The 11,806-nt window shown below is 43.4% G+C and overlaps 1 protein-coding gene across 1 annotated transcript; it reads right to left on the bottom strand.

The window, feature by feature from the left end:
- Positions 1-5,515: 5,515 nt before the first annotated feature.
- Positions 5,516-9,154, bottom strand: LOC123396582 (D-3-phosphoglycerate dehydrogenase 3, chloroplastic-like). The gene is made up of 4 exons (XM_045091477.1): positions 8,707-9,154; positions 5,791-5,871; positions 5,688-5,745; positions 5,516-5,522 (listed from the first exon to the last, which is right to left on the bottom strand). Exons 1-4 carry the CDS (start codon positions 9,152-9,154, stop codon positions 5,516-5,518), a joined length of 594 nt encoding a protein of 197 aa, XP_044947412.1.
- Positions 9,155-11,806: the final 2,652 nt, after the last annotated feature.

Below are 11,806 nucleotides of genomic sequence, written 5' to 3' on the forward strand. Positions count from 1 at the left end.
CTTCGTGTCAACAGAGAGGTATCTCTGGGCCCACTAGGTAGAACATCAGCATAATGAGCCCAGTGTGATTAAGGAGTTAGCCACATGATTGTGTGCTACAGAATGAGTAAAGAGACTTGCTGGTAACGAGATTGAACAAGAGGTATGGGGATACCGACGATAGAATCTCGGGCAAGTATCATACCGATAGACAAAGGGAACTGCATATGGGATTAATTGAATCCTTGACATCGTAGTTCATCCGATGAGATCATCGTGGAACATGTGGGAACCAACATGGAAATCTAGACCCTGCTGTTGGTTATTGACCGGAGAGTGTCTCGGTCATGTCTGCATGCTTCCCAAACCAGTAGGGTCTACACACTTAAGGTTCGATGACGCTAGGGTTATATGGGAATAGTGTACGAGGTTACCGAAGGTTATTCGGAGTCCCGAATGAGATCCCGAACATCATGAGGAGCTCCAGAATGGTCCGGATCAGGTGAAGATTGATATATAGGATGAGGGGTTTTGGACACCGGAAATGTTTCGGGCGTCACTGGTAATGTACCAGGACCACCGGAAGGGTTCCAGGGGTCCACCGGGAGGAGCCACCAGCCCCAAAGGGTAACATGGGCCAAAAGGTGGAAGGGAACCAGCCCAGAGTGGGCTGGTGAGCCTCCCACCAATGCCCAAGGCGTAGGTAGAGTGGGACAGGGGGGAAACCCTAAAGCAGATGGGCCCAAGGCCCATGAGGGGTGCGCCACACCCCCTCCTCCTTTCTTGGCCGCCACCACCAGCCCTAGATGGGGGCTTCCGCACCCCTTGGGGGTGGGAACCCTAAAGGGGGCGCCCCCTCCTCTCCCCCCATATATAGTGGAGGGTTTGGCCTTTGGAGAAGACACAAAAATCGTTTCCTCCCTCTCCATGCAGCCTAGTTCTTCCTCCTCTTCCGCGCAGCTTGGAGAAGCTCCGCCGGAATACCTCGTAGCTCCACCACCACCAAGCCGTCAAGCTGTCGGAGCTCTCCCTCAACCTCTCCGTCCTCCTTGCTGGATCAAGGCGTGGGAGACGTCACCGGGCTATGCGTGTGTTGAACGAGGAGGTGCAGTGATTCGGCACATAGATCGGAATAGACCGTGATCTGAATCGCTGCGAGTACGACTCCATCGACCATGTTCTAGTAACGCTTCTGCTTAGCGATCTTCAGAGGTATGAAGATGCTCTACCCCATTACTCGTTACTGGTTTCTCCATGGATAGATCCTTGTTTGACGTAGGAATATTTTTTGAAATTACTACGTTCCCCAACAGTGGCATCCGAGCCAAGGTTCTATGCGTAGATTCTATGCACGAGTAGAACACAAAAGTTGTGGGCGCTGATTTTGTCATGTGTTGCCATTACTAGTCTTATCTTGATTAGGCGGCATCATGGGATGAATCGGCCCGGACCGACTTTACACATACTCTTACGTGAGATTGGTTCCACCGACCGACATGCACTAGTTGCATAAGGTGGCTAGCGGGTGTCTGTCTCTCCTACTTTAGTCGGATCAGATTCGATGAAGAGGGTTCTTATGAAGGGTAAATAGCATTAGCATATCAAAGTTATGTCTGTCATGTAGGTAAGAAGCGTTCTTGCTAGAAACCCTAACCAACCACGTAAAACTTGCAACAACAATTAGAGGACGTCTAACTTGTTTTTGCAGGGTATGCTATGTGATGTGATATGGCCAAAAGGATGTGATGTTACATATGTGATGTATGATATTGATCATGTTCTTGTAATAGGATTCATGACTTGCATGTCGATGAGTAAGACAACCGGTAGGAGCCATAGGAGTTGTCTTAATTTATTGTATGAGATGCAATGCCATGTTGATTACTTTATTTTATCGCTAATGGTGATATATAGTAGTAGAAGTAATAGTTGGCGTGCCAACTTCACGGAGACACAATGATGGACATCATGATGATGGAGATCATGGTGTCATGCTGGTGGTGATCATGGTGCCCCGAAGATGGAGATCAAAGGAGCAAGATGATATTGGCCATATCATGTCACTATATGATTGCATGTGATGTTTATCATGTTTTTCATCTTATTGCTTAGAACAACGACAACAATGATAAGATGATCCCTCGTTAAAATTTCGAGATATGTATTCCCCTAACTGTGCACTATTGCGAAGGATCGTTGTCTCGAAGCACCACGTGATGATCCGGTGTGATAGATTCTAACGTTCACATACAACGGGTGCAAGCCAGTTTACACGCGCAAAACACTTAGGTCGACTCGACGAGCCTAGCATGTACAGACATGGCCTCGAATACGGGAGACCGAAAGGTCGAGCATGAGTCGTATGGTTGATATGATCAGCATGGAGATACTCACCATTGATGACTAGTCCATCTCACGTGATGACCGGACACGGGCTAGTCGACGTGGATCATGTATCACTTGGATGACTAGAGGGATGTCGATCTGAGTGGGATTTCATTAAATAATTTGACTAGATGAACTTAATTATAATGAACATAGTCAAAAGATCTTTGCAAATTATGTTATAACTTGCGCTATAGCTCTGCGGGTTTTTGGTATGTTCCTAGAGAAAACTTAGTTGAAAGACAGAAGTAGCAATTGTGCGGACTGGGTCCGTTAATTGAGGATTGTCCTCATTGCTAAGCAAAAGCCTTATGTCCTTAATGCACCGCTCGGTGTGCTGAACCCCAAGCGTGATCTATGGATGTTGCGAACATCCGACATACACGTTTTTGATAAATACATGATAGTTCAATGCAAATTGGTAAAACGGCTTAGAATTGAGGCGCTAAAAACGCTTCGAACGTCGCGGGACATACGAGATGTTCCAAGAGATGAAATTGGGATTTCACGCTCGTGCCCTTGTTGATAGGTATGAGAGTTCCGACAAGATTTTTGTCCAAAAAGTAAGGAGAAAAAACTCAATCGTTGAGCATGTTGTCAGATTGTCTAAGTACTACAATCTCTTGAATCAAGTGGGAGTTGATCTTCCAGATGAGACAGTGATAGTTCTCCAGTGTCACTGCCACAAAGCTGCTAGAGCTCTGGTGTCGCTGATAATAGGTCGACACCTATGGGAATCAAAGTGATAACCTTGTGATCGTAGGGCCGGGAAAACAACGTCAAGAGTAGACCTAACGATCAACACCCGGCAAGCCTATTTACCCAGGTTCGGGTCGCTTACGCGTAAAACCCTACGTCCTGCTCGTATGATCGTTGCTACCTCTTGAGCTTGCGTTGGTCTTTCCCTTGAAGAGGAAAGGGTGATGCAGCACAGTAGCAGTAAGTATTTCCCTCGGTTTGAGAACCAAGGTATCAATCCAATAGGAGTATCAAGACAAGTCACCAATGTACCTGCGCAAAAACAAACAAACTTGCACCCAACGCTATAAAGGGGTTGTCAATCCCTTCACGATTAATTGCAAGGTGAGATCTGAAGGTGGAAAGTGCAACAAAGTAAAAGTGTAGAGCTGAAAATATGATGTGAAGTAGACCCAAGGGCCATAGTGTTCACTAGAGGCTTCTCTCATGATAGGAAATATTACTTTGGGTGAACAAATTACTGTCGATCAATTGATAGAACCGCGCAAAGTCATGACGATATCTAAGGCAATGATCATACATATAGGCATCACGTCCGAGACAAGTAGACCGATACTGTCTGCATCTACTACTATTACTCCACACATCGACCGCTATCCAGCATGCATCTAGTGTATTGAGTTCATAACAAACAGAGTAACGCCTTAAGCAAGATGACATGATGTAGAGGGATAAATTCATGCAATAGATATAAACCCCATCCTTTTAACCTTGATGGCAACAACACGATATGTCCCTCGCTACCCTTTCTGTCACTTGGTGAGGACACCGCACGGTATGAACCCAAAACCAAGCACTTCTCCCATTGTAAGAATTATAGATCAAGTTGGCCAAACGAAACCCATAACTCGAAGAGAATTACAAGGATACGAAATCATGCATATAAGATATCAGAGGAGACTCAAATAATATTCATAGATAATCTGATCATGAATCCACAATTCATCAGATCTCGACAAACACACCGCAAAAGAAGATTACATCGGATAGATCTCCATGAAGATCGTGGAGAACTTTGTATTGAAGATCCTAGAGAGAGAAGAAGTACTACAAGGAATGTGCTAATACACGACGCTATTTTTTCGTCGCTACATCGTCACGGTTGTTAGTTTACGACGATCTCACGACGAAAAACCAAGCGTCGAAAACGGAGCCTCACAGATGAACAGCAACGACGTTTTGATCAAAATCGTCATAACTTTTACGATGATTCCTGGACCGTCGTAACCTTTACGACGATCCTAAATCGTTGTTGGCAATCTAATCCAGTCCTACGTGACAAAATTTCAACGAAATCAAAACGTCATAGTTGAAATCGGCCCAACCCATTTCAATTGATCACATGGGCTGGTTTTATTTTTTGGGCTTTTTCTTATTGGGCTTCTTTTTGGGCCTAAGCCCATTTACACCCACTTCTAGTATTTTTTTCGAATTGTTTAGTATCATTATAATTTGGGCCCTGGCCTTTTAGTGCCCAAATACATTTGGTCCAGTTTCAATTTTGGCCTTTTTCATTTCTGAATTCAACAACTTTTTGTTCCAAAACTTGGTTTCATTTCTATTTATTGGGCCTTTTCAACCCAGTTATTTGTCAAATATTAAATCCAACACTATTTCATATTCAAATCAAGAAAACTCCAAGTCAAATTAAAATCATCCATCATATAACATCACATAATACATCTCCCAGGTTTACATAACAAAATAACTCATCTCATGGATACATTTCCTTACACGGAAATATAGCAAAAACGGACAGAATATAGCAAATACATTTCCTCCAGCTTGCCATTCACCCGTGTCGCGCCAGCTTTCTTCTCCTGAAAATAGATCCGTAGCAATGGACTTCAACATGATCAATAGTGTGGAGGAAACAATTCAACCAGGAAGGTAGAATTCGATTATTTAGATTCAACTTGGTAGACATTTCTTGCAACATAATTAAATAGACAAGTATGATGAATTTAAGGTGAGAAGGAACTGCCCCAATTTACTAGTTACACTATCCATTTACAGGTGCAGTAGGAGTAGAGAAGGTGTAATACAACAACAACTATCTATCTATTTTCTAGAAGCAATACCAGCCAATGGCATAGCTCACACTGAAACAGATTTAGTGCATGATGTACTATGTAACAACAACATCTAATAAGCAAAATATATGCACATCATGTCACGCCCATGCCCCAATCCCCAACACCCCTGGTTTCTGCGCACTTGATGATGAAACAAAATGTTGGGTTCTATCTGAATTCCCACCTGCAATCTACTAATCAGAATGTTGAACAATAACATTTTGTTAAAAGAGTTTCAAAAAACAATAACATAGGATTACTCTGTGAGCAATCTATTGAGCAGAATGTCGTACAATAATATCTATGGCAGTAGACAACTACCCCCTGCAAAATTTAACAAAATGCATAGTTAGATCAACTGCCTCAACACGCCGAACACATAAACACATCAGATTGGCCACACAACCACAATGCTTTTAGAACAGATATCACTCAACGAACTAAACCAACATTGAATCTGCGGTACAATGTGACTTCACAGTAAATTACCAACACACAACCAGCATGACTGTAAATGTGTAGGGCGAGCTTGTACCACAAACTGGAACTGAGATAAAGTGGAATCGCGGTATACATGTAGAATGCAGAGTACAGTGTTGCTGTAGTACACTGACCTCGATGATCCAGTTGACCATGACAGAATGCTGCTCCACGACGTGACGGCCACAGTTGCCTGCAATGGAGGCATACACCTCTGTGTAGTGGACACCACCACACCCCGTCGCAGGCAAAGGGATGGGGACCTGGTGAGGTAGCTGTCGACGGGGACACCGTCGACAGTGAGGGTGCCGCGCTCGACCCCTCAGGCGCGCTCCAGGTCCTCAATCTGCCTGCCCTAACCAATCAAACACTAGCCAGCCCCAACAGAAAACATAGATAATAAGAGCCCATCTAGCTAAGAGGGCAGTCCCGATCAGTGTGTTTGGTCTAGCAACAACATCAACTGAGCGAGAGCAGAACCAACAGCTCAAGATAGCAATGACGAGCAATAAATTTGTGTATGAGAAGCATAATAGGAATCCCTAGGTCGCCGAGCTACATGAGATCGAGCAATGGGTGAAAAGGAAATATTAATTTTCTTTTTTGAAGCTAACATACATCCCATGTATACAAGTTATCAAAACAAGGAAAGAGATTATTATTATAAAGAAAGAGTAAAAAAGCAGCTTTATTACAAGCGCTCATAAACAGAAGCATAATCCAACCCGTAGACTTCACTATCAAGGCAGAAAAGTCTTATGATGTCCATGATATGATGCTTGATCTAATATATTCATTGCGTAGAGAAGCACCCATGGCAATGTTCAATCTACGAGAACATCGATGGTAGCAGCCAAACAACAAGATATTCTTCATTTACTCCACAACAATTGTGATTCTCATCCCATCCCCAAGTACCTATGCATGTGAAGATTTTGAATCAGATTAGTTGGCAGAGAAGTCAACACGAGTATACTATTTATTCATAAAGAGAAGGTAACAATGAATAATCAGCTAGTTATCAAGGCAAAAAAGGACCCTTGGGAACAAAAACATCTTCCGGCAAGCAATGTAAATCTAGGGTGAATCACAAACAATTTGCAGCCAAGATGGCAACATCTAAATAATAATATTCTCGAAACAGGCTCTCGTTCCACTTTATATATAAAAGAACAACACCAGAGTTACAAGACCGAACAATACAATGTGGAGAGGTAGTCCACTCAAAAAGCAGATCCCAAGAGAATAATATCATTTTCATTTCGTCTGCACTAGCATCTGTTTTAGGTCAACAAACAGTTGTGATCTTCATCCCACACTGACCTATGGATATGATGAAGTTTAAGATGCATATGATGTATGTTTATCAGAAAGAGAGGTCAGTACTGAAGCATGTGCTAGTTATCTGGCAACAAAAGGCCTCACTAGAGCAGATCCTACGAGCAAATCTAACATGGATAACAGAGCATTTGCACTGAGGGATTAAGATGCGCACACTGGTTGGCCTGTACTTGAAAGTAGAAACTAGATTAAACGACCTAGCACGGAAGAAAATATAAGTGTATGAACGGCAATATGCACTTAAGATCTACACGCACCAGCCGCGGGACGAGCCGGCCGGGCGGCTGGGTCGCGCGCTAATATGGAGTTCTCTGCAGTCTCTGTAGCTTTGACTATGATTTACTGGATTTTACTGTGGACTTAAAAGATCAAGTGAACTGTCAAAAAACCTGTTCACACTATGCTGATGTGGCTGTTGTATTTGCATCAAGTATGATGAACTGACTGATGGGAATTTCAGCACTGCTGTATTCAACTCTGAAGCTAAATGAGAAGAAATGGCTACATGGAGTACGGCAATATGTTATGCTCGAACGCAACAAGATAATTAGATGAAAATACACTTGCAGAACTGATAATACATATGGCTATTTTGTTCTGGTCTGCCTATCATTGCTACTACCATTTAGTACGAGCCATGAGCCAGTAGAGTGGAGAACGATACCATGCAATTGATGGTGATGAAGGGGTCTTTGACGGCGACGAGCTCCACAAATTATCCTGAAGCAAAATGCATTAGTAAAAGCAGTGACAAGATCGCTGTGACTGCTAGAAAACTGTGCGTAATATTTCTCATTCTATTTGTAGATAATTGGTCGGATATTGTTTACATGAGAGGCTGTAAACTTAATGTCCATACTAATTATCTTGTAGTGTTAGCTGAAGGCAATACAGTATTTTTTATTTTATACAACTATCTTGTTTGGATAATCTTAATTATAAGGTTAGTGTACATAATAGTTTATTCAATGATAATTGTGTGATTTTAGCCGATAATCACTCACATTTTTATTTTCGATATTGTTGTCAACATCATATTATGTAAAATCCTTGTCTTCTAAATTAATATTATTTTATTTATTCCTTCACAACAACTACTGGGGAGTCGCCAAATACTAAAATTTTAATCCCAGTAACATCTGTCCATACACATTATCTAATGAATATATTATCAGCAACAATGCAGAGGAAATTTTTGTGATCATTTAAAATTTTTAAGAAAGCAACCTAGCAAAATTTCATACAAGTATACAAAAACACTAGCTACGTAAATAAAGATCTGAGGCATACCTTATCTTCTCTGTAACTTTCATGACGACATCACAGTGCATCGGCATGTCAGCGTGGTAGCTTCAGAGGCAGCAACATGGCTATCTCTCTAGTGCTCCGGCCATCCTCCGAAGCTTCTCTGACTCGGGGCGCCGCCACACACACACATGTGATGGATATGTCAAGCGTCGCTTTCCTACCGTAGGGGGTGATCTATTTTGTCAATCCTCAATTTGTGCATGTATCTTTGCCACGCGGAAGCACTTTCTCATTTACTCTCATCTTTGCTGACTCCCCGTAGAAAGGAAACTCCCTGTTTTCAGGATCCACTTGCCTTGCTATTACACGAAAATCACGAGCGATCTTTTCTCATAACTACTCGCATGCGGCCTGGGCGACGTTCCTGGCCATGGCGCACATCCGCGCGATGCGTCGGCCTGGGCGACGTTCCTGGCCATGGCGCACATGAGCGCGATGCCGTCCTCGGCGGCGGTGACGGTGTTGGCGATGGGCGCATTGACGACGAGGTAGCCGTTGCCGATCCCGATCCCGACCACGACCCGGCCGACGATGCGGAGACGCACACCGGAGGCCTCGAAGACGTCGCTGCCAACATTGGTGCCCGACCGCACGACGAGCGCGTCGCAGAGCGAGATCTTGGCCCTAAGCCCCTCGGGGGATAGGTCGTAGGAGCAGTCGACGTTGGCGAACTCCCAGAGTAGCGCTAGCCCCGCGGCGCCCAACTTCCCGGCCACGAGCACTGTGGTCTTGCCCTCGACGGCCACCGCATCCGAAGCGGCGGGGACGCGGTCGACGAGGCGGCGGCGGCGAAGGCGATGAGCTCGACATCGAGGGACTGGAGCCATAAGCCTATGAGGAAATCTGGAGCTGCGACGGACGGAGGAGGGCCGAGAGGAAATCAGGGATGGCAGGGGCTTTCCCCTCGTGGATGGGGTGGCAGCGTGGGGTGGACTGGGTGTGAGGGTGTGGATGAATTTAGGGTTAGATGGGGCTTAATTACCCCCCGGTTAGGTGGGCTGGCTGGGCCGGCCCAGTTTGGGTCAAGGGGTTTCTTTCCCCTTTTTATTATTTGTTTTTGTTTTTATTGCATTATTTAACAACTTTAGTTTTATTTTATTTTATCGGAATAAAACACTTTAAAATTATTTTTGCCAAATTGAACCAAATCATTTTTCTAAAATACTATGCCATATTCAATATACACTTGACAAAATACTTGATTGTTAAAAGCTTTTATCCGCTTCTAGTGAAAAAGATAAATTAATACCGACTCAGCTTGAAGCGGGTCAAATTTGAACTGCAGCTCCCTCATAGTTGGCTCACAATTTTTTCAAAAATAATTTCTAGCTAGATAGATATCTATTTAATCACAGAAACATCAAAAATGTTCTAGTATTCAACAACTAGTTAGGAATCGGCATGTTAACATAGTTAGAACATGTTACGACATTTTTATAATCGTTGTAAAAGTTATGGCGATCTCATCTTATGCGGTTACGACGTTTTTGACTCACGTCGTCGTAATTTATATCTAGATTTGATCCCCTCAAACGGCTTACGACAATCTCGGATGAAATCATCATAGATTTATGACGAATTCATCAACGACGTCTTAAAAAACGTCATGTACGAGCATATTTCTTGTAGTGAAGCCATCTAGCTACTAGCTATGGACCCGAAGGTATGTGGTGAAGTACCCACGCATCATCGGAGAGGCGATGGTGTTGATGAAGAAGCCCTCCGTGTCCGAATCCCCCCTCCGGCAGGGCACCAGAACGGTCCCCAGATGGGACCTTGCGGAGACAGAAGTTTGCGGCGGCGGAAAAGTATTTTTGTGGCTCTCTCTAGTGGTTTCAGATTTTTAGACAATTTATAGGCGGAAGAAGTAGGCAAAGGAGCCACGGGGGGCCCACAAGCCTGGTAGGCACGGCCCCCCCAGGCTGCGGCTAGGGGGCTTGTGGCCTCCCCCGGGGTCCTTTGCCTTGGTTCTCAAGTTACCTGCGTATCTTCTATTACGGAAAAAAATCATTCCGAAGATTTTATTCCATTTGGACTCCGTTTAATATTCTCCTCTGAAATGGTCAAAAACACGGAAAAAAAAGAAGCTGGCACTTGGAACTGAGTTAATAGGTTAGTCCCAAAAAAGATATAAAATAGCATATTCATGCATACAAATCATCCAAAGTTGACAAGATAATAGCATGGAACCATCAAAAATTATAGATACGTTGGAGACGTATGAAGCATCTGCAAGCTTAACTCGTGCTCGTCCTCTAGTAGGGAAGTGATAAAGACTGAATTTTTGATGTGGAATGCTACCTAACATATTTTTCCTTTGTAACTTCTTTCTTGTGGCATGAATGTTCAGATCCGTAAGATTCAAAACAATAGTTTACTATTGACATGAAAACAATAATACTTCAACCAAACTAGCAAGGTGATCATGAACTTCTGAAATAACAAGGCCAAGGAAAGTTATCCCTACAAAATCATATAGTCTGGCTATGCTCCATCATCCCCACACAACGAATTTAAATCATGCACAACCCCGGTATTGGCCAAGTAATTGTTTTCGCACTCTTACTTTCTCAAACTTTTTCAACTCTCACGCAATACATGAGCGTGAGCCATGGATATAGCACTATAGGTGGAATAGAGTGTGGTGGAGGTTGTGAGGCAAAAAGGAGGAGCTGGTCACATCGACTCGGCGTATCAACGGGCTATGGAGATGCCCATAAATAGATATCAATGTGATGAGTAGGGATTACCATGCAATGGATGCACGAGAGCTATAAGTGTGTGAAAGTTCAGAAGGAAAACTACTGGGTGTGCACTCAACTTGCTTGCTCATGAAGACCTAGGGCAATTTTGAGGAAGCCCATCATTGGAATATACAAGCCAAGTTATATAATGAAAATTCCCACTAGTATATGAAAATTCCCACTAGTATATGGAAGTGTCATTGGAATATACAAGCCAAGTTATATAATGAAGAACATGGTGCTATTTTGAAGCACAAGTGTGGAAAATGATAGTAGCATTGTCCCTTCTCTCTTTCTCTCTCATTTTTTGTTTGGGTTCTTTGGCCTCTTTTCATTTTTTTGGTGGGCATCTTTGGCCTTTTTTTATTTCCTCACATGGGACAATGCTCTAATAATGATGATCATCACACTTTTATTTACTCACAACTCAATACTTAGAGCAATGATGACTCTATAGGAAATGCCTCCGACAGTGTACCGGGATGTGCAACGATCTAGATTAGCGTATGACGTTGAAACATCTCGCTAGCTATCTTACGATCATGCAATGGCAATATGAAAGTGACGGCACAAGTCATGAGATGGAACAGTGGGAGTTGCATGGCAATATATCTCGGAATGGCTATGAAAAGGCCATAATAGGTAGGTATGGTGGCTGTTTTGAGGAAGGTATATGGTGGGTTTGTGCACCGGTGAAAGTTGCGCGGCACTAGAGAGGCTAGCAATGGTGGAAGG

The sequence above is a fragment of the Hordeum vulgare genome, chromosome 5H (genome assembly GCF_904849725.1).
Source record: "Hordeum vulgare subsp. vulgare chromosome 5H, MorexV3_pseudomolecules_assembly, whole genome shotgun sequence".
In the NCBI taxonomy this organism is placed as follows: Eukaryota; Viridiplantae; Streptophyta; class Magnoliopsida; order Poales; family Poaceae; genus Hordeum; species Hordeum vulgare.